Raw genomic sequence first — 24,115 nt, 5'->3', positions numbered from 1 at the left:
ATCAATTTCCTTATATATTTCGAAGTCGCATGGTGAACAATTGTCAGCAGGGCATTTGCTATTTTCTAGTTTAATTGTATTTCACTCAACTCTTCCTTTACTCACCTTTTTCTTTCCTTTTCTTTTCACTCTCTCCTCACATGCCTTTCCTTTCCCCTTTTTCCTTCTTCCGCCCTCTTTCCCCTTCCTTCCCCTTTCCCTTCCCCCCCCTTTCCCCCCCTTTCCTCCCCTTTTCTCCTTCCCTTTTCATTCTTTAGCAATGCCCTCCTGTACATCCATGGACTTATAATTTAGTAAGCATACAGAACTCCAGGGTTGGAAAACTTCCCAACTACATGGTATGAATCAACTGACCCTCCGTTATTTTTCCATTTTTGATTTGTAGCACTAACGTGAATCCTATCTGGGTGCGGTTTTGGATTGCCCGTCTCGCCCCTCCTCTTCCCTCCCTCTCCACATGGGGGGCTTGTAAGCGTGATCTCTCGTAAGACTCATTTTGGTCCATCACCCGTCCCTCGGGGGAGTTGGTCCGACACGGGGGAGACAGGGGAGCGAAGGAATAATTGTACCATCTCAAACATTCGCAATGTCAACAATGACATTGTAGTGTCACAATTCTTGCGATAGGTAACTATACAATTTATTCAATTACATTACAGGGTATGCTTGCATGGTATGGTTCTAGCACCGTGGAAATTTGATGTTATGTTTGATATATGTTACTACCTTTCTTTTAGTGTGGACAGCCATCCTCTGAAGAAGACCCGGAAGGGTCGAAACGCGTCAGGATTAATACATACAATTATTGTTGTCCCACATACACTGTATGGCCTACTGTCTTTATTTAGAGGCATTTATTGTTATTTAACCCCAAGGCTCACATTGGGGGAATTTAGGCTGCCCCCGTATACATTGTGTCTTGAATTGTTTTCACTGTAGGCTGTTGTCTGTTGCATATGTACGCCATATTCAGTTCGTGTCCTGACTCTAACAGTCAGTATTCATTTCAATGAATTTTCTCTTTTAACGTTATTTATATATATTTTTTTGTACCAATAAAACCCAATTTTTTCAACCACCTATATTGCATTTTATTGGCTGCTTAAAAGCCCCGATAGGGGTTCTTTCTTGTTCTTTTCATGCCATGTACTGTATATATTTAACATTTAAAGAAAGGATTCCCCTAAGTGGACTTTAACGGCACTTATTAAAGAATATAGATAGTAAAAAGACATAGTAATGTATAAAAGGTAAAAAAGTTTTATTTATTTGAAAACAACATATATTTAAAACGTATACATAAAAACAATTCACCACTTGGTGACCCTACTGAAGCTATGTATTATATAGATGTTTAGTTGAACTTTATGTATACAATTTTTTAATATATGTTGTTTTCAAATAAATAAAACTTTTTTACCTTTTATACATTACTATATATTTTTACTATCTATACTCTTTTATAAGTGCCGTTAAAGTCCACTTAGGGGAATCCTTTCTTTACATGTATTTATACATCGGATGTGGCACTGCCTCCCAAACCTAGGGGAACTAGTCACCCCCTATTTTGTCGTATATATTTAACATAAGTTGTTTGCATAGATACACTATACTGTCAAAAGTATTGGGATGCCTGCCTTTACACACATGCACTTTGCATCCCAGTCTTATGCCGTGTACACACGGCCGGACTTTTCGTCATCATAGGTCCGACGGACTTGCCTACACACGATCACACCAAAGTCCGACGGATTGGAATGTGATGACGTACGACCGGACTAAAATAAGGAAGTTCATAGCCAGTAGCCAATAGCTGCCCTAGCGTCGGTTTTCGTCCGTCGGACTAGCATACAGACGAACTCGAGTCCGTCAGAAAGATTTGAAACATGTTCTATTTCTAAAGTCCGTCTGATTTTCGACCGAAAAAGTCATCTGAAGGTCGATGAAGCCCACACACGGTCGGATTGCGTCGGACCAATCGAAAAGTCCCGCCCGTGTGTACACGGCATTAGTCCGTAGGGTTCAATATTGAGTTGGCCCACCCTTTGCAGCTATAACAGCTTCAACTCTTCTGGGAAGGCTGTCCACAAGGTTTAGGAATGTGTCTATGGGAGTGTTTGACCATTCATCCAGAAGAGCATTTGTGATGTCAGGCACCGATGTTTGGACGAGAAGGTTTTAGCTCTAATTCACCCCAAAGGTTTTCTATTGGGTTGTGGTCATGACTGTGCTGGCCAGTCAAGATCCTCCACCCCAAACTCACTCATCCATATTTTTATGGACCTTACTGTAGCTGCTGACTTTTAATATAAGGACACTTACCTGTCCATGGTTCTGCGATGTCGGCACCTGAGCCGATTCTTCAATTTTGGGTGAAGTTCTGTTTTAAAACCCATTTCTATATGTGATGGTTAAAGTGGTTGTAAACCCTAAAAAAAAAAAAAAAAAATCCCCCCAAAAAAGCCTGCAAGGCAAAGACATAATAAGTTAGTATGCATAGCATACTAGCTCATTATGAATTACTTACCTGAGATTGAAGCCCCTGCAGCGGTCCTCAGTCACGGCTCCAGCAGCCGACATCGCTCCGGGGGTTACTTCCGGGTATCGCGGCTCTGGCGCTGTGATTGGCCGAGCCTCGATGACACCGGTAATGGCACAGTTTGCTTAAGTGCGTATGTGCCTATGACGTCGGCACATGCAAATACAAGAATATCTCCTAAACCGTGCAGGTTTAGGAGATATCCAGTGTAGCCACAGGTAAGCCTTATTATAGGCTTATCTGTAGTATAAAGTGGTTGTAAAGGGTTTACAACCACTTTAAACTTTTCCTTCAGGGCACTCTTGTCTTTTGCAATGAACACCTTCACAATGTTACTATATGGACCATTTATCCATCTTCGCAAAGTGCTCATACCCCTCATCACCTCTTCCCTAATGGAGAATACATTGTGTGCATGTTTATGCAGCATAGACTGCAGACACCCCCATCTTGGTTTGGATACAGTATATAAATAAGGATGTCTGTTGCTACATGTAGACATAATGGCCATGTTTGCTGGTGGTTATTAGATGTGAGTGTGCTTTGATGAGCACCTGGATTGGTCCATTAGGGAGTTTGCTGAAAGGGGGGTGGGGTGAGAGTCATTACATTTATCATTGCCAATGGTTAGTTGTTTGATGTGTCAGGTGGGTTTGTTTTTTCCATTACTTTACAAATCCTTGCAACAAATCCACTCAGCCTTCAGCAAATATTACCTATTTGACATTTCTGGTTTCCTGCCTGTTCACACATGTTCCCCTGATTAGATGTTATACACCCGTCATTTGATACATCCGCACACATTTTGAGTGTCTTTTTTACCAAGTAGCATTCAAAAGAATGACCTGTCATGAATCTTTGAATCTGATTAGCCAGCATGAGACTATGGCTGGGTAAGGCAGCACGAGGCTATGGAGGGGTGATGCCGGCACAAGACTATGGCTGGGTGATGCCAGCATGAGACTATGGCTGGGTGAAGGCAGCACGATGCTATGGAGGGGTGAAGGCAGCACGATGCTATGGAGGGGTGAAGGCAGCACGATGCTATGGAGGGGTGAAGGCAGCACGATGCTATGGAGGGGTGAAGGCAGCACGATGCTATGGAGGGGTGATGCCGGCGCGAGACTATGGCTGGGTGATGCCGGCGCGAGACTATGGCTGGGTGATGCCAGCTCGAGACTATGGCTGGGTGATGCCAGCTCGAGAGCTATGGCTGGGTGAAGGCAGCACGAGACTATGGCTGGGTGATGCCAGCACGAGACTATGCTGGGTGATGCCAGCACGAGACTATGGCTGGGTGATGCCAGCACGAGACTATGGCTGGGTGATGCCAGCAGGAGACTATGGCTGGGTGATGCCAGCACGAGACTATGGCTGGGTGATGCCAGCAGGAGACTATGGCTGGGTGATGCCAGCGCGAGGACTATGGCTGGGTGATGCCAGCACGAGACTATGGCTGGGTGATGCCAGCAGAAGACTATGGCTGGGTGATGCCAGCAGAAGAATATGGCTGGGTGATGCCAGCGCGAGACCTATGGCTGGGTGATGCCAGCGCGAGACTATGGCTGGGTGATGCCAGCGCGAGACTATGGCTGGGTGATGCCAGCAGAAGACTATGGCTGGGTGATGCCAGCAGAAGAATACGGCTGGGTGAAGGCAGCGCGGAGACTATGGCTGGGTGAAGGCAGCACGAGACTATGGCTGGGTGATGCCAGCGCGAGACTATGGCTGGGTGATGCCAGCGCGAGACTATGGCTGGGTGATGCCAGCGCGAGGACTATGGCTGGGTGATGCCAGCGCGAGACTATGGCTGGGTGATGCCAGCGCGAGACTATGGCTGGGTGATGCCAGCGCGAGACTATGGCTGGGTGAAGCCAGCACGAGAGTATTAGTTTCTTTGCTTAAGTGTTTTTTTTTTCTTCACATACCGCCACCTCCATGTATTCTCCACCCCTCCCCCAGTAGATCAGCTGCTGTGCAGAAAAGGTTCTCCCGCACTCCTCTTACCTTCGGCATTAGCCAATCCGTGTGCATCTTGGTTCACCACTCCTCCTCCCTTCTAGTCCCCGTTGTTGGACAAAGCAGGGAGGTGAGCAGAGTTTCGCTCACACAGCATGTTACACATGATTACAACACACACACATTACAAAATTGTACCCACCAACAACTTCCAGTGTTAAATCTTCACACTTTGAGAGTTTTAAAGGGAAGTTCACCTCTTGAAATGACCTAGTGAGAAAGCCGTCTCATTCAGTAGCATTGTAACTAAATGAGAGAGCTGTCTGATTTTTTTTTTTTTTTTTTTTTTAAATAAATTAAATTAAAGAAAAGCAATCAAAATAATTGCCTGCCTCATGGGACCGGCAGGGTAAGTATAGTTACATAGTTACATAGTAGGTGAGGTTGAAAAAAGACACAAGTCCATCAAGTCCAACCTATGTGTGTGATTATGAAATAAGTAATTTATAACTTTTATTTTATTCTGACATTTTTATACTCTGAAAAAAAAAAAAACTGACATATTGCATAACACACATCAGGATATGATCATTATCTGCATAAGTTAAATGCCCATGATATTTGGTTCTAGTCTTCTTTATGTTTAAAATTACAATCTGTTATTTTTGTGGTTGAAAATAAAGCTTTGTTAAAGAAATTAAACTGGCGGCTCATTTTTTTTTTTTTTTTTTTTTTAGATTCAAAGCAGATTTTGTCAAGCCTTGGCAGTATATCTTAAAGCAGAGCTCTAGTCTCCTAAGCAATTTTTTGATAAAAGCACCCCTGTGATTCCTAGTACTTGTAAGATATTCTTTGGATATTCGCATAACTGAGTGTCTTCATATTTGTAAATCTGTAATTTCTTACTTGATCTCGGAAGCAGGCAGTGGGCCATCATGTGTATTTCCGGGATACGGTGCAGCTGGCCTTACCGATCCCGCGCCTGAGCAGTGAAGCCAGTGAGAGGCTCTCTCCCTCTCTTCCTGACAGGCTGCCATAGCAATGGCGGCGTCGGCGGACTATCCCGCCCCGTTGCTAATAGCAACCTGTCAATCATGACATCCCGATCCTCCCGTGCGCATCTGGAAATAACGCAAGATTTCCTCACTAGGCGATTCGCAAGGACTCCTGGGATACATGATGCCGCTATCCCAGGAGCCCTTGCAAATCGCCTAGTGACGGAATCGCCTAGGCGGCCGCAGCTGGAAGTCCTACAGAAGAAAAGTAAAAAAAAAAGGTATTTACAAAAAAAAAAAAAAAAAACTTTTTATTGCCATTTATTATAGCATTCAGGATGGGCATGACAGTAATTGTACTTTCAAAGATTGGGTGGAACTCCTGCTTTAAAGTTATTGTAAAGGTAATAAAAAAAATAAACATATTTATACTTACCTGCTCTGTGCAGTGGACACCGAACAAGCCGCAAACCTCTATTCAGGTCCCCCGCCGGAGCTTCTAGCCCCTCCCCCTCTGTCCGGTGCCCCCCATGGGAAGCCGTTTCCCATGGGGGCACTTGTGCGTGTTCGCACCCATGCCCTAATGCTGCGTCCATTGACACAGACAGCGGGACTCAGCCCCGCTCCCTCGACACTGGCATTGATTGACAGCACTGGGATCCAGCGAGAAACAGTTAACCAGTTGATATATATATATATATATATATATATATATATATATATATATATATATATATATATATATATATATAATGTACACACACACACACACACACACACACACACACGTGAGATCCGGACTTCCGCCTGCAGGGGGTGCATGCGGGCCGCTTTTGCTGTGATAATTCACAGCAGAAGCGGATCTGCAGGTGTAGGGCACTCTGTGTCCTCCGGCACCCACCGATCATCAGTAAAGAACAGAGAACTGAGAGACGTCTATGTAAGCAAGGCATATCCTAGTTCTGACAGGGGAAGGAATATAGTTTGTGTCTCTGCAAAGCAGGGACTATAATCAATCTCTTCCCTTAGTGAAAACAGCACACATAGTACAGAAAAAGACTGGCTAGGCATACATTTAACCCTTTGATCACCCTGATTGTTAACCCCTTCCCAGCCAGTGTCATTAGTACAGTGACCGTGCACATTTTTTTAGCACTGATCACTGTATTAGTGTCACTGGTCCCCAAAAAACTAGTGTCAGTTAGTGTCGAAATGTATGCCGCAATATTGCAGTCCCGCTATAAGTCGCCGATCGCCACCATTACTAGTATAAATAAATAAAAAATACTATAAATATTTCCCATAGTTTGTAGAAGCTACAACGCCCGCAGAAACCAATCAATATACGCTTACTGGGATTTTTCTTTTTTTTAACCAAAAACATATAGCAGAATACATATTGGCCCAAATTGATGAAGAAATGGTTTTTATAGCAGAAAGTTTTAATTTTTTTTTTTTTTTTTTTACAAAATTGTTCGGCCTGTTTTTGTTTATAGCGCAAAAAATAAAACGCAGCGGTGATCAAATACCACCAAAAGAAAGCTCTATTTGTTTGTGTGAAAAAAATGATATAAAATGTTATTTGCACGACTGCGCAATTGTCGGTCAAAGTACCACAGTAACGTATCGCAAAAAAAATGGCCTGGTCGTGAGGTGGGTAAATCTTCCGGAGGTCAAGTGGTCAAAGAATATGTCAACCCAACGCTTCAGATTCCAGATATTTGTCTGCTGTACCATGTACTTGTATGAGAGTCTCCTGTTCTCTTTGTAGTGCTTCCTTTGTGTGGAATCCCTGGTGTTCCTGCCATTCCCTCTTCTTTCCCATCAAAAACCCACTCTAGGCATGAGAGCGCAACACGGTTATTCTAGCTGTGCTGAGAACTCAGCCTGCTCTCCAATGACCAGACTTGTCATGATATGACGCCCCCCCCCCCCCTTGCACACCCATTACTGGGAAGACCAGTCAGCTGCTGTTTCTTCTACCCCAGCTCTTATGCAGCTGAGAACGGAGGGAATGTGTTCACTTATAAACCTTATAAAAAAAGAAAAAGGGATATAATGTTTTTCATATCTATACACAAATGTTTTGCCTTTCATTTCTATTTTAATCTGAATGGGTTGTTGTATGAGGTGAGGGCTCACATATACTTTAACCAAGTGTTTCCTTTTTTGATGGTGTTAGAGATGGGATTGTGTGTAGCAGAGAAGGTTCATTGTAAATGTCGGGTTATTGGCTTCCATGTATACTTGGCCAAGGCAGGCATATCTCTACATGGCTAGAGTCATTAGATTGTAAGCTCCTTTGTGGCAGGGACTGGTGTGAGTGGCTCTGTGTGCTCTGAGTCAGTGCAGTGTAACCATTTTCCTGGGAGAACGAGGTTTATTACAATTTTATTGAAGTCCCATTACTGTATGAAAATAGTTCAACTTCAATTGCTGTTAAAAAAACACATTGTCCTAATTTTCTTTTCTTTTTTTCTTAGTTAACAAGCATAAACCATGGATCGAAACCACCTACCATGGAATTGTAACGGAAAACGACAATGCCGTCTTGCTAGACCCTCCTCTTATAGCTCTAGACAAGGATGCACCGCTACGTTATGCAGGTATGACCCGTCTTCATATTGTGTTCTGTGATGACCTTCTCTCCAATGTTCTATCTAAATTGTAAAATAAACCTAATGATGTGTTGAGCTGATATTGCATTTTTGTCTGTTTTATATAAAATAGATATGTTGTAGCCTTGTTTTTTTTTTTTTTTTTTATTGCTAACTTTAAATTTCTTGCTGTGATTTCCGCACGTTGTTGCATAACAATTGTCTTTTGATGTTCGGCCTGGATCCCATGTGACTCCGGACACACTGAGAGTATTTGATGCAGAGCTTGGCTAATTGGCAGTGATGAAACTGGCTCCCCGGCCTGGCACACCATCCACGGCACGTCAAGTCATTGCCGCTGTGCCTCGTCATTGCTGAATGATCGCATTGGACTGCGGAGGTGTTCTGCCTCAATGGCTTCCTCGCCCCTGGCTTTCCAAGCCTTCGACTGCCAGACAGCACCTCACGTCTGACCGGGGGAAGCACTCTTTCAATTGTTCCACTCCGTTTTGACAGCAAATTGTTCATATAATCTTATTTGGGCTCTTCTATTTCTGAAAAAAACATATGGAAGTGGACAGGCTAATATACTAATGTGTGTGCACATCTGGGTGTATGTTATTGATCATGCACTTTATTTTCTTTTGCTCTCGTTCTCTCCCTTTATTTTTTATTTTTCCTCTTTCCTGCCTTTCTTGGTGTTTTTTTTTTTTGCGCTTTCTGTCTCACCTTTTTTTCTTTATTTTCTCTCTCTCACTTGTTCTCGTCTCTCTCTCTTGTCTTCATATCTTTCTTTCTCTTGTTTTTATAGCTCTCTATCGTTCTCATAGGGTGCTCTTGCCTCTCTCTCGCTTTCCTGTCACGCTCTCTCTTTCCTACCTCTCTTGTTTTCTTAGCATTCTCAAGCACTCAGGCTCTCTCTCATAGCGCACACTCTCTCATAGCACTCTCACTCTTTCGCAGCGCGCGTGCTCTCTCTTTCGCAGCGCGCGTGCTCTCTCTTTCGCAGCGCGCGTGCTCTCTCTTTCGCAGCGCGCGTGCTCTCTCTTTCGCAGCGCGCGTGCTCTCTCTTTCGCAGCGCGCGTGCTCTCTCTTTCGCAGCGCGCGCTAGTGCGCTCTCTTTCGCAGCGCGCGTGCTCTCTCTTTCGCAGCGCGCAGTGCTCTCTCTTTCGCAGCGCGCGTGCTCTCTCTTTCGCAGCGCGCGTGCGCTCTCTTTCGCAGCGCGCGTGCGCTCTCTTTCGCAGCGCGCGTGCGCTCTCTTTCGCAGCGCGCGTGCTCTCTCTTTCAGCAGCGCGCGTGCTCTCTTTCGCAGCGCACGAAAGAAGGAGCTATGAGAAACGAGAGAGAGAGAGAGAGAGAAGGAGCTATGAGAAGGAGAGAAGGAGCTATGAGAGAGAAAGGAGCTATGAGAGAGAAAGGAGCTATGAGAGAGAAAGGAGCTATGAGAACGAGAGAAAGCGAAGGAGCTAAGAGAGAGAGAGAGCGAAGGAGCTAAGAGAGAGAGAGAGAAGGAGCTAAGAGAGAGAGAGAGAAGGAGCTAAGAGAGAGAGAGAGAAGGAGCTAAGAGAGAGAGAGAGAAGGAGCTAGAGAGAGAGAGAGAGAAGGAGCTAAGAGAGAGAGAGAGCGAAGGAGCTAAGAGAGAGAGGAGAGCGAAGGAGCTAAGAGAGAGAGCGAAGGAGCTAAGAGAGAGAGAGAAGGAGCTAAGAGAGAGAGAGAGCGAAGGAGCTAAGAGAGAGAGAGAGAAGGAGCTAAGAGAGAGAGAGAGAGAGAGAGAAGGAGCTATGAGAGAGAGAGAGAAGGAGCTATGAGAGAGAGAGAAGGAGCTATGAGAGAGAGAGAAGGAGCTATGAGAGAGAGAGAAGGAGCTATGAGAGAGAGAGAAGGAGCTATGAGAGAGAGAGAGAGAGAGAGAAGGAGCTATGAGAACGAGAGAGGGAGAGAGAGAGGAGCTATGAGAACGAGAGAGGGAGAGAGAGAGAGAAGCAGCTATGAGAACGAGAGACAGAGAAGGAGCTATGAGAACGAGAGAGAGGGAAGGAGCTATGAGAACGAGAGAGAGAGAAGGGAGCTATGAGAACGAGAGAGAGAGAAGGAGCTATGAGAACGAGAGAGAGACAGAGAGAGAGAAGGAGCTATGAGAGAGAGAGAGAAGGAGCTATGAGAGGAGAGAGAAGGAGCTATGAGAGAGAGAGAAGGAGCTATGAGAGAGAGAGAAGGAGCTATGAGAGAGAGAGAAGGAGCTATGAGAGAGAGAGAAGGAGCTATGAGAGAGAGAGAGAAGGAGCTATGAGAGAGAGAGAGAAGGAGCTATGAGAGAGAAGGAGCTATGAGAGAGAGAGAGAGGAGCTATGAGAGAGAGAGAGAGGAGCTATGAGAGAGAGAGAGAGGAGCTATGAGAGAGAGAGAGAGAGGAGCTATGAGAGAGAGAGAGAGGAGCTATGAGAGAGAGAGAGAGAGGAGCTATGATGAGAGAGAGAGAGGAGCTATGAGAACGAGAGAGAGGAGCTATGAGAACGAGAGAGAGAAAAGGAGCTATGAGAACGAGAGAGACAGAGAAGGAGCTATGAGAACGAGAGAGACAGAGAGAGAAGAAACTATGAGAACGAGAGAGAGCAAGAGAGGAGAAGGAGCTATGAGAACGAAAGAGAGAGAGAGGAGAAGGAGCTATGCGAACGAAAGAGAGAGAGGAGCTATGAGAAGGAGAGCGCGCTCTCTCTCTGTGCGCGCTCTCTCTCTGTGCGCGCTCTCTCTCTGTGCGCGCTCTCTGTGCGCGCTCGCTCTCTCTGTGCGCGCTCGCTCTCTCTGTGCGCGCTCTCTCTCTGTGCGCGCTCTCTCTCTCTGTGCGCGCTCTCTCTCTCTGTGCGCGCTCTCTCTCTCTGTGCGCGCTCTCTCTCTCTGTGCGCGCTCTCTCTCTCTGTGCGCGCTCTCTCTCTCTGTGCGCGCTCTCTCTCTGTGCGCGCTCTCTCTCTGTGCGCGCTCTCTCTCTGTGCGCGCTCTCTCTCTCTGTGCGCTCTCTCTCTCTCTGTGCGCTCTCTCTCTCTCTGTGCGCTCTCTCTCTCTCTGTGCGCTCTCCTCTCTCTCTGTGCGCTCTCTCTCTCTCTGTGCGCTCTCTCTCTTTCTCTCTGTGCGCTCTCTCTCTTTCTCTCTGTGCGCTCTCTCTCTTTCTCTCTGTGCGCTCTCTCTCTTTCTCTCTGTGCGCTCTCTCTCTTTCTCTCTGTGCGCTCTCTCTCTTTCTCTCTGTGCGCTCTCTCTCTTTCTCTCTGTGCGCTCGCTCTCTTTCTCTCTGTGCGCTCGCTCTCTTTCTCTCTGTGCGCTCGCTCTCTTTCTCTCTGTGCGCTCGCTCTCTTTCTCTCTGTGCGCTCGCTCTCTTTCTCTCTGTGCGCTCGCTCTCTTTCTCTCTGTGCGCTCGCTCTCTTTCTCTCTGTGCGCTCGCTCTCTTTCTCTCTGTGCGCTCGCTCTCTTCTCTCTGTGCGCTCGCTCTCTTTCTCTCTGTGCGCTCGCTCTCTCTTTCTCTGTGGCGCTCTCTCTTTCTCTCTCTCTCTCTCTTTCTCTCTGTGCTCCCTCTCTCTTTCTCTCTCTCTCTCTCTCTCTTTCTCTCTGTGCTCCCTCTCTCTTTCTCTCTGTGCGCTCTCTCTCTTTCAGTGCGCTCGCTCTCTCTTTCTCTGTGCGCTCTCTCTTTCTCTCTCTCTCTCTCGGGACTACAAAAACATGGCCGCGGCAGTACAATCAATAGGCAGTCCACAACAAAATTACTGCTGATACTGCCAACATTTCAATCGGCTAGAAAAACATGGCCACTGTAATACTTCTCTATAGGCGAGCCACAACATAATGGTGGCAGATTATGCCCACAGTCTAATAAGCTATATATAGAATCCTTTACACCTCGCTTGTTTCTCTGATTAGGTCACTTGGGTGTCATGTAATGTGTGGGAGGAGCCAGTTGATGCCGCAAGAGAATTGGCTTGCAGCTGCACAGTGAGATTTTTAATGGCTTTTTTTCAATTTTTTTTGTTGTAAGTGCAATACTATTAATAAATGGTTTACTACACTGGGAGGCCATCCTATAGTTCCTCTCCTTCTCTCTCTCTCTCTCTCTCTCTCTCTCTCTCTCTCTCTCTCTCTCTCTCTCTCGTTCTCATAGCTCCTTCTCTCTCTCTCTCTCTCTCTCTCTCTCTCTCTCTTGTTCACATTTCTTCTTCTCTCTCTCTCGTTCTCATAGCTTCTTCTTCTCTCTCTCTCTCTCTCTCTCTCTCTCTCTCTCTCTCTCTCTCATAGCTTCTTCTCTCTCTCTCTCTCTCTCTCTCTCTCTCTCTCTCTCTCATAGCTTCTTCTCTCTCTCTCTCTCTCTCTCTCTCTCTCTCTCTCTCTCTCTCTCTCTCTCTCTCTCTCTCTCTCATAGCTTCTTCTCTCTCTCTCGTTCTCATAGCTCCTTCTCTCTGTCTCTCGTTTATTCTTTTTTTTTTTTCATCTCTCTCACTTTTTCTTCTTTTTTGGCTTTCATTTTTTACTCTATTGGCATCAGTTCACAATAGCATTATATGTGTTAACTTCAATACCTCTGTTATTTGCCAGTATTAACTGTCTTTTCTGTTGGGATTTATAATTTTAAATATGATTTCCATGTTATTGCACTGAATTTACTGTATGGACATTGGCACTTTTTTTGTATTCTGTATTAAAAATCAATTTACAAAAGGTGATCACAAGTATGAAAATACTGCTAGCCTCAGGATGGAAGGAAGAACGCTTCAGGAGATAAAACAATACTTCATTAGAAATGGAGGCTTTCAAATGTTAAAAGTCCATGCAAAAGAAAATATTCCATAGCCATGCTCTGTTTGTGAAGCGAACATTTTGATGAGCTAAAGTAATGAATGCATATAAAATAACCCTTTGTCTTAGAGAATTGACAGTCCTGTGCTTTATTACTGAAATTAGTATCCTTGCTCTTTGCTTGTGTTAAACTCAGAGCCCACTACTGTGCATTCACACCAGTCTCCTGTATCAGGTTTATTTAAACACAAGATAAATTATCTGGGGCATATAAACAAACTTTATTACATGTACACATGTTTACATGTGTTTTAGATGCATTGATTATATTTAGTGTGTCCCTGGACACAGATTTCTTTCTTTTTCTAAATACCAGCTAAACAAAATGCACCTAAACGCAGGAAAATTCACAGTGTGTGGATTATGCCAGGTACATTTTTTAAATGTCCTGTAAGTGCATGTTTGTCTTTGCCAGAGTCAATGAGGCCTTATGATTTATTGAGCTTTGTTGCTTTAAAATAGTTGCTGTTAAAGATTGATAACAGGAGAGAGCAAGTGACTCCTAATGGGAGTGTTGATGGTCACTTTGAGCAAGCTGCTAGCAGGCTTCAAGTGCTGAAGCCTGCTAGCAGCTTGCTTAAAGTGGTTGTAAACCCGTTTTAAAAAAATCCTAAAAAAAAAAAAACAAAAAACCCTGCAAGACAAATGCATAATGAGCTAGTATGCATTGCATACTAGCTCATTATTAATTACTTACCTGAGATTGAAGCCCCCGCAGCGGTCCTCGTTCACCGCTCCGGCGGCGGAAATCTCCCGGGGGGGGGTTACTTCTGGGTATTGCGGCTCTGTCACTGTGATTGGCCAGAGCCCCTTGCTTCAGTTTGCTTAAGTGCGCATGAGCCGATGACATCGGCACATGCAAATACAGGGATATCTCCTAAACCGTGCAGGTTTAGGAGATATCCAGTGTAACTACAGGTAAGCCTAATTATAGCCTTGCCTGTAGTATAAAGTGGTTGTAAAGGGTTTACAACCACTTTAAAGTGGCAGTCGGCACTCCTATTAGAATGTGTGTTCAACATTTACAAACTGGAGTTGAATAGTAGTTTTAACAAAGCTTGCTGAAAGCTCTGCAAATGCTTTGTCAAAGCTTGCTGTTCTTATACAAGCTGAAGCCCATGTAAAGCAGGCCGAATAGAGGGAAATCTTCCACTGGAGACACTTGTTCTGGTGACCCAAAGCAGAAATTAAGCTGGGAACTTCTTGGTAATATCCTTTACTTGGCTGCATCATGTACACAGAATCAATGCTGACTTGTTTCGGCTATTACAGCTTTACTCATATAGTATGTTAGTAAGGCTGCTATGAGTAAAGCTGCAATAGCCGAAACATGTCAGCATTGATCCTGTGTATATGATGTAGCCAAATAAAGGATATTACCAAGGAGTTGTCAAGTTTCCGGCCTAATTTCTGCTTTGGATGTTCGAACAGGGAGAGTGGGGATCCCCCCCCCTGCCTGAGTACCGAATCTCGGCAAGTATTTTTCAATCATGGGGTTGAGCTTTAGGTATCTTCTGCTTGTACTTGTTGTGGTGACCTTTCAGTAAAAAGAGTCTTCCTTTGCTTTGGAAAGGTTTCATCTCTCTTCCTTTTGTCTATTGAGCCTGAAGTGAAGGAAAATCTCCACAATGGGAAACAAATGGCAAGAAAGAAAACCTGTTGGCGCTTTGAAAGCTGAAGTTTAATCTGCTTATGTTCTGCTTATATTTTGCCTTTCCCGGTTCCTTCATCCCACTTTCAGCATGCTAATGAGTTTCTAATTAAATAAAACCTTTAAATGTTTCTGTATATGTAATTTTAGACCCAGTGATGTGATCACAGGGTCTGTGTGCTTCTCAATGCATGCAGGCAGATCATGGCTGGTGGGAGGGGCTGGATGGGGGCTGTACATAACTTCTGATGACATCACAGTGCCCGGCCTCAGTGCTCCTCTCAAGAGCTCTGATGCAAGCAGTAGGCTGGCTCTTGGGAGGAGTTATGCAAATATCAAAATGTCTTTATGGGCGGGTGTCATTCTGGAGGAGTGGCATTTTTAGACTGCATTTGCCTGCAGACCACTCTAGGTGACACCCACATGTGACTCTGAGCTAACATGTTTGAAAGAACTGAAATCCAATGAATGGAAGGGGCTGGCCAGAGACGGTCAGTCTGGGTAGGGAGAGGGTTTGATGATCCTGGATGTCTTCCAGCTGAGAAATTAAGTGGACTCCTTATCTGACTTGCTGCAACTTCTAATGCATATTGTGAGTACTAATATATAGGTGTAAAAAATATTATTGAACAAAGCAAACAAAAAACAAGTTTTAAAGATTAATAGTTTATAAATTTGGAAGTGAACAAAAAAAAAATCAGGAAAATAATTAAATGGGGAAGGAGAATAAGGAGTTAATTAAGGCTGATTAGAGTAAATTAGGGGTTAATAAGGAGATAAAACAGGAACATTAAATAAATGTAAATTTTTTTTAATATATATATCTATCATAATTATAAACGCAACACTTTTGTGTTTGCTCCTATTTATCATGAGATGAACGCAAAGATCTACGACTTTTTCTGTGTACACAAAAGGCCTATTTCTCTCAAATATTGTTCACAAATCTGTCTAAATCTGTGTTAGTGAGCATTTCTCCTTTGCCGAGATAATGCATCCACCTCACAGGTGTGGCATATCAAGATGCTGATTAGACAGCATGATTATTGCACAGGTGTGCCTTAGGCTGGCCACAATAAAAGGCCACTCTAAAATGTGCAGTTTTATCACACAGCACAATGCCACAGATCTCGCAAGTTTTGAGGGAGCGTGCAATTGGCATGCTGACTGCAGGAATGTCCGCCAGAGCTGTTGCCCTTGAATTGAATGTCCATTTCTCTACCATAAGCAGTCTCTAAAGGCGTGTCAGAGAATTCGGCAGTACATCCAACCGGCCTCACAGCCGCAGACCATGTGTAACCACACCAGCCCAAGGGCTTTCACACTGCCGTGGTGCCCTGGCAGGATTACAAGCAGCATTCTTGAGGCACTGTAGGAGCGGTGTATACACTGCTCCTACAGCGCCCCCGCCCATTGAAATCAATGGTCTGCGCTGGCAAAACGCCGCCTTAGCGGCGCTCTGTGGGCACTTTTAACCCTTTTTCAGCCGTTTAGCGGGGCTGAAAAGTGCCGCAAAAATGACGGTAAAGTGCCGCTAAAAATAGCCCGCCCCAATGTGAAAGTGCTCTCATGGTTGGTGTTTGGCTGAAGCCATTTATTATCAATCAACTGTGTTTACTCTTTTTAAATCCTAACCACAACACAAACTACCCAAATGACCCTGATCAAAAGTTTACATACCCCAGTTCTTAATACCGTGTATTGCCCCCTTTAACATCAATGACAGCTTGAAGTTTTTTGTGGTATTTGTGGATGAGGCTCTTTATCTTCTTAGATGGTAAAGCTGCCCATTCCTCTTGGCAAAAAGCCTCCAGTTCCTGGAAATTCTTGGGCTGTCTTGCATGAACGGCACGTTTGAGATCTCCCCAGAGTGGTTCAATGATATTGAGGTCAGGAGACTGAGATGGCCACTCCAGAACCTTCACTTTATTCTGCTGTAGCCAATGATAGGTCAACTAGGCCTTGTGTTTTGGATCATTGTCATGTTGGAATGTCCAAGTACGTCCCATGCGCAGCTTCCTGGCTGATGAATGCAAATGTCCCTCCAGTATTTTTTGATAACATACTGCATTCATCTTGCCATCAATTTTGACCACATTTCCTGTGCTTTTGTGGCTTTCTTCTGGCGACTCGACCATGCAGCCCTTCTTTCTTCAAGTGCCTCCTTATTGTGCATCATGAAACAGCCACACCACATGTTTTCAGAGAGTCCTGTATTTCACCTGAAGTTATTTGTGGGTTTTTCTTTGCATCCCGAACAATTTTCCTGGCAGTTGTGGCTGAAATTTTAGTTGGTCTACCTGACTGTTGTTTGGTTTCAGCAGAACCCCTCATTTTCCACTTCTTGGTTAGAGTTTGAACACTGCTGATTGGCATTCTCAATTCCTTGGATATCTTTTTATATCCCTTTCCAGTTTTATACAGTTCTACTACCTTTTCCCGCAGATCCTTTGACAATTCTTTTGCTTTCCCCATGACTCAGAATCCAGAAACATCAGTGCAGCACTGGATGAAAGATGCAAGGGTCTGTCAGGAGTCCATAAACTCATTGACATTTTATACACACACTAATTACAAGCAAACAGATCACAGGTGAGGATGGTTAACTTTTAATAGCCATTCAAACCCCTTTGTGTCAACTTGTGTGCATGTTATCAGGCCAAAATCACCAGGGTATGTAAAATTTTGATCAGGGTCATTTGGGTAGTTTCTGTTGCCATTAGGATTATAAAAAGAGTAAACACAGTTGATTGATAATAAATGGCTTCAGCCAAAAACTAACCATGAATGAAAGAAATGTTTTTGTGTTGTTCATATTCTCTGAAAAATGGCCAAGAAATCATAAATTCAAAATGTAAACTTATGAGCACAACTGTATATATAATGTTTGGGGGTTCTAAGTAATTTTCTAGCAAAAAAAATGATTTTAACTTGCAAACAACAAGTGTCAGAAATAGGTTCAATCCTAAGTGGTTAAACTGACTTCATCTGCAGATTGAAGTGCATCCCTTTTGATCTGTAGATGAAGAAACAGAAAGATTCAAAAAGAAACAATGTTTCTTTTTTACCTTTTCTATTTCAGTGGCTCAGCCACTGAGCCACACACATAGGTTGGACTTGATGGACGTGTGTCTTTTTTCAACCTCACCTACTATGTAACTATGTAGCAATGTTGTTTTTTTTCTATTTTATTTTTTGAGATCTTCAATTGCTTCGTTTACACTTCAGCTGTCAGCATGGGAACCCCACTGACAGCTGAATGAGTCATCGGTTGTTAGGGCAGCCCCACTCCTTAACAACCTATAATTTCCGTTTTTTTTTTTTGTTTTTGTGGTAATCCCGCTGACCGCTGAAAGAACTGAGCCTGAAAGTATTGGTTTCAGGTATTGGAGCATTTACACAAGTACCGATACCCTCATGCAAATCCTTAGTATCGGTGCAACCCTAGTACAAAATGTTTAGGTAGTAGTACAGTACCTCATTCGATCTCACTTCCTGGTCTCTCAGGTTTTGTTGAGGCAACAGGAGTCATTGATTCCAACTGCTGTCAGTCAAAGCCGGTGGCAGGGGTCAGAGCCAAGCCCCGCTGTCTGTGTCTATAGATGCAGGCAGCGTGGCTCGGGAGCAAGCCCGCATGAGTGTCCCCATAGGAAATGGCACTCTGAGGAGCACAACGTGCTGGCTGGGGACCCCAGAAGAGGAGGCTCAGAGCTGTTCTGTGTAATGCCTTTGCACGGGGCAGGTAAGTGTAAACCTGTTCATTATTTACAAAAAAAAAAAAAAAGTTTGCATTTACAATGCCGTTAAAGGGTATGTTCACCTTTTACAGAAAAATCTGTCACAGGACCCCCTCCTCACCCCCCCCCCCCCTGGTCCCGCTGACCTGGATTGTGGGGATCTCCTGTTCTGAGCCCCGGTATAGCCGTGTCTGGGGCTTAGAATAGAAATACCCGCAGCTGAATCTCCAAAACGTACCCTGTCAGGAGGGACGTTTTGGAGCATTCTAGTTGGCCGGCGCCGTCATATAGGCGGCACGACCAATCAGAACACGCGTAGCCTGTCCTGTCAGCGGGGTAGAAGACGCATGAATGCCGAGGGGATTTCTAAGCCCCGGACTCCTAACACGGCTAAACCGGGGCTCAGAACTGGAGATCACGTTGCAACAGGTCAGCAGGACTGGGGGGGGTGAGCTGGGGGTCCTAAGTAATTTTTCCGTAAATGTGAACTTGCGCTTTAACTACATAAATTGACAAATTCTTAATGCCCTTATCAGCTGCTGCATCTGTGGGGGGGGGGGGGGGGGAGTCTTAGATGGATGATACATTTTTGGATTCCTCGAATCATTTGCAAATATCGCCCAGAAAAGTAATTTTTCTCATTCCACAGAAATCTGTGACGCTGAAGAGGGACACATTCCATGGGCATTGAATCAGCGAGGCTCCTTGGTCTCCCTGTAGTAAACAATATGGCCTTGTTCTGCCCTCCCCCCCCCCTCTGCTGACAAATAGCTGAGGCTTTGTCCCAGCCTCTGCAGTAGGTGTTTTGTGGAGTGTAAATTGTGAGAAGCCCATTAAGTACGCTTGAAATGTTTTTATGCGAGATCCGATTGCACAGACACATTAAGCTGCTTAGCTGCCGTTCAGCACATTGGACACAGCTCGGGTTTAGGCTCTCGCATGCGTCTGCGGTGGAGTAGACTGTCGGCGGTTCTCTCTGCTTTGGAACGTATGATTCTAGAAACACTATGTAGTTCAGACTCCCAATCACCATGGTATAAAATGGCCTTTTTTCCCTGAGAATGTAGAGTTTTTTTTTTTTTTTTTTTTTTTATTGGGTTTTACAATGCTATTACATTGCACTTCAAAAGATTAGGTTGCACATACATGACTGTTCAGAAAAATGTTGCGGAGTGAGAAACCAGCCTGTGCCACCTGTACCCAGCAAAATGAGAGTCGGAAATGCAGAGTTTTTGTACTTTAATTCTTAACCACTTAAGGACCGAGCCTCTTTTTTTTAGATGTGTTGTTTACAAGTTTAAAAACAGTTTTTTTTTGCTAGAAAATTACTTCGAACCACCCAAACATTGTACATTTTTTTTCTAACACCCTAGAGAATAAAATGGCGGTCGTTGCAATACTTTCTGTCACACCGTATTTGCGCAGCGGTCTTACAAGCGCACTTTTTTTGGAAAAAAAAAATACACTTTTTTGAATTAAAAAAATAAGACAACAGTAAAGTTATAGCCCATTTTTTTTTTATATATTGTGAAAGATAATGTTACGCCGAGTAAATTGATACCCAACATGTCACACTTCAAAAGTGCGCCCGCTCATTGAATGGCGACAAACTTTTATCCTTAAAAATCTCCATAGGCGTTGTTTAAAACATTCTACAGATTGCATGTTTTAGGTTACAGAGGAGGTCTAGGGCTAGAATTATTGCTCTCGCTCTACCGATCGCGGTGATATCTCAAATGTGTGGTTTGAACATCGTTTTCATATGCGGGCGCTACTTACGTATGCGTTCGCTTCTGCACGCGAGCTCGTCGGGATGGGCGCGTTTAAATTTTTTTTTATGCCTTATTTATTTTACCTTTTTATTTTTACACTGTTCTTTTAAAAAAAAATGGTGTCACTTTTATTCCTATTACAGGGAATGTAAACATCCCTTGTAATAGAAAAAAAAAGCATGACAGGACCACTTAAATATGAGATCTGGGGTCAAAAAGACCTCAGATCTCATATTTACACTAAAATGCAATAATAAAAAAAAAATTATCATTTAAAAAAAGAATTTAAAAAAAAATGGCCCTTTAACAGCTATGGGCGGAAGTAATGTTTTGACGTCGCTTCCGCCCTGCAATGTCATGGAGACGGGTGGGGGCCATCTTCCCCTCACTCATCTCCATGCCAAGGAAGGAGCAACATCCGATTGACTCCGCTGCTGCGGACGGCTCTGGTAAGCGGCAGAGGGCACCAGAGCGCGGCGGGAGGGGGCGCCGATAAAAGTGATCTTGCGGCGAATCCGCCTCAGAGACCACTTTGATCTTGAAGTGGACCGCCAGCTGAACAAAGAGAATACTGGGGTTATGACAGCTATTTGCTGCCATAACAACGATATTCTTCTTTAAATACGTATATCGTATTTAAATATATATATAGTATATATATATAGACGTATATCGGCGCGCGGCGGTCCGGAAGAGGTTAAAGTGGTACCAAAAATGTTTTATGTTGCAGCTCTCCAATCGTTAGATGAGGTGGCTGCTTTAGTTACCTTTTTATTAGCCGCCCCCCCTTTGTTGTCACCGGTGATCTAGCCAGTAACACACCTCCTGTATTGGTGAGACACAGCACTGGATGAATGGGCACAGGAGGCAGAGCAGACAGCAGCATTGTCAGTCTTGGGGGAGGGGAGTGTTAAATGTATTAGATTTGAATACACTAAAATGAAGCCAAGAAAAAAATATTTTTAGCAAATGTATTTTTACTGAGGTGCATTTTGTTACACTGCAGATGACCCGCGTGTTTTAAAAAAAAAAAAAAGTTCCCCAATTTAATCCCCACCATTCAGTCACCATATTTTGAGCTCTGGATGCGCCCACGCCCATTTCTATTATTCCAGTTATCTGCACCATCCTGCCCGCACCCGGCATCAGTATAAACTTGGAGAAGGAGAATTACGAGATTACCCATGGGGGGGGGGGATTTGTGGCTTTCCCAGTGATAAACATAGCCTGTGATCCACGGCTATTTCCATTAGCGATGCTATCAAGTTCACCGTTTTTCCAGACTTTCCATTAACTCACTATTTATACGCAGCCTGCTGAGTTCTGCAAAACAGCAGGTAACAGCGATTCATGTAAAAAAAAAAAAAAAAAAAAAAGGCAGATAAGCTGTATTTGTATGTAAGATGGTAACAAATGATAGCTGTGTTATGATTTTAGGAATACTTTCTGTAAGTGGTGATGGGGCTGAGGAGGGAATACCCCGGACCCTGTCCCTTTAGCCTGCCGTTAGAGCATCAGCACTATGGAGGACCAATGCTCCCATATTTTATGATAAAATAAAAACATTGCTTTAACACACCACTATGCTATCAGTCCTATTAGAAAGGATAAGTTTAGAGCAGGGCTGGACAAATTTGCTTTGAATCTAGGAGCCAGCTAAAAAAGTTAGGAGCCAGTTTTTTTTTTTTTTTTAACCAACGAAGCTTACGGGTAGAACATGTAACATGTTCCCGGAGGTGAACTTATCCTTTTAACACTTTTACAGCAAGACCTTTTTTTTTACAGCAAGACCTTGTTTTTTTTTTTTTTTTTTTTTTTTTTTTGCACGTTTAAAAAAAATAATTTTAGGCCTGAAGTTTACATAAAACCCCCAAACATATATTTTCTGAAAGCAGACACCGTAGAGAATAAAATAGTGGTAGTTTTTTTTTTTTTTTTTATGTCACGATATTACCACAAAGGTCTAGGAAGCGCAACATTTAGTAAAAAAAAAAATGAAAAAGGTTAATTTTGGGGGCACAAAAATGCAATAAATTACCCAATTTTTACAATTAAAAAAAAAATTATTTTTCTATACTCCAATGTTTCCCCCCCCCATATCATAGGGGACAACAATTCACTATGTGATGATTATTTTGGTGACAGGTTCTGTTTAACCGCTTCAATACCGGGCGCTTTTGCCCCCTTCCTGCCCAGGCCAGTTTTCAGGTTTCAGCACTATCGTACTTTCAATGACAATTGCACGTTTTTTTTTTTTTTTTAGGCAGAGCTTTCTTTTGGTAGTGTTCAATAGCCCCTGGGTTTTTTATTTTTTGCTAAAAAAATTTAAAAAAAAAGACGGAAAATTAAGAAAATAAAAGTATTTTTCTTCGTTTTCTGGTAGAAAAGTTTTGTAAAGAAGTAATTTTTCTCTTTTTGCTGACAAGGCTGCTCTGCTGGGCGCTGGCGAGGCTGCTCTGCCGGGCGCTGGCGAGGCTGCTCTGCCGGGCGCTGGCGAGGCTGCTCTGCCGGGCGCTGGCGAGGCTGCTCTGCCGGGCGCTGGCGAGGCTGCTCTGCCGGGCGCTGGCGAGGCTGCTCTGCCGGGCGCTGGCGAGGCTGCTCTGCCGGGCGCTGGCGAGGCTGCTCTTCGGGTGCTGACGAGGCTGCTCTTCGGGTGCTGACGAGGCTGCTCTTCGGGTGCTGACGAGGCTGCTCTTCGGGTGCTGACGAGGCTGCTCTTCGGGTGCTGACGAGGCTGCTCTTCGGGTGCTGACGAGGCTGCTCTTCGGGTGCTGACGAGGCTGCTCTGCCGGGCGCTGACGAGGCTGCTCTGACGAGGCTGCTCTGCCGGGCGCTGACGAGGCTGCTCTGCCGGGCGCTGACGAGGCTGCACTGATGGGCGCTGACGAGGCTGCTCTGCCGGGCGCTGACGAGGCTGCTCTGCCGGGCGCTGACGAGGCTGCTCTGCCGGGCGCTGACGAGGCTGCTCTGCCGGGCGCTGACGAGGCTGCTCTGCCGGGCGCTGACGAGGCTGCTCTGCCGGGCGCTGACGAGGCTGCTCTGCCGGGCGCTGACGAGGCTGCTCTGCCGGGCGCTGACGAGGCTGCTCTGCCGGGCGCTGACGAGGCTGCTCTGCCGGGCGCTGGCGAGGCTGCTCTGCCGGGCGCTGGCGAGGCTGCTCTGCCGGGCGCTGGCGAGGCTGCTCTGCCGGGCGTTGGCGAGGCTGCTCTGCCGGGCGCTGGCGAGGCTGCTCTGCCGGGCGCTGGCGAGGCTGCTCTGCCGGGCGCTGGCGAGGCTGCACTGATGGGCGCTGGCGAGGCTGCACTGATGGGCGCTGGCGAGGCTGCACTGATGGGCGCTGACGAGGCTGCTCTGCCGGGCGCTGACGAGGCTGCTCTGCCGGGCGCTGACGAGGCTGCTCTGCCGGGCGCTGGCGAGGCTGCTCTGCCGGGCGCTGGCGAGGCTGCTCTGCCGGGCGCTGGCGAGGCTGCTCTGCCGGGCGCTGGCGAGGCTGCACCGATGGGCGCTGGCGAGGCTGCCTTGCTGGGCGCTGGTAGGCGCCACTGATGGCTAGCTCTATTAGGGCTGCACTGATAATCATGGCACAGATTATCTGTGCGGGTGTCCCCGTGTGAAGAAAAGCCGCTGATCAACTCTTCTCACATCACGCTGTCAGTGTGAGGAGAGGAAAGCTGATAACCGGCATTTCCTTGTTTACATGTGATCAGCTGATCACATGGGTAAAGAGCCGCGTCATCAGCTCTTTACCGAGATCGGGGAAGCGCTGTGTCCCGGGGACACAGTGCACTGCCGATCGCCACGTCGCGTGCTCCCGCGGTGAGAGATGGACGACGTCATATGACATAATTCCAGTACAGTAGAAGCACTGTAGACGTCACTTCCAGGTCAACAACAAGAAGGGGAGGAGATCGGACGTGTGTCTGCTCTCCTCTCCCCCCCTCTACCTGGTGGCACCAGGTCCCGGGCCCACAGATGGGCAACCGGAGCTGGGAGGGGGGGGGGGGGGGGGGGGGGCGATGGCAGTGTGCA

The 24,115-nt window shown here is 45.4% G+C and overlaps 1 protein-coding gene across 4 annotated transcripts in view; it reads left to right on the top strand.

Annotated features, from left to right (window-relative positions):
- CLSTN1 (calsyntenin 1) overlaps window positions 1-24,115 on the top strand; it is a 128,080-nt gene that overhangs the window by 24,964 nt on the left and 79,001 nt on the right. For all 4 annotated transcript variants that reach the window (XM_073603532.1, XM_073603531.1, XM_073603529.1 and 1 more), the window contains exon 2: window positions 7,977-8,099. In XM_073603532.1, coding sequence (XP_073459633.1) covers window positions 7,977-8,099 — 123 coding nt within the window. The remainder of the gene's footprint in view (window positions 1-7,976; window positions 8,100-24,115) is intronic.

The sequence above is a fragment of the Aquarana catesbeiana genome, linkage group LG10 (genome assembly GCF_042186555.1).
Source record: "Aquarana catesbeiana isolate 2022-GZ linkage group LG10, ASM4218655v1, whole genome shotgun sequence".
NCBI lineage: Eukaryota > Metazoa > Chordata > Amphibia > Anura > Ranidae > Aquarana > Aquarana catesbeiana.
This window is presented reverse-complemented; position numbering and strand designations above follow the sequence as displayed.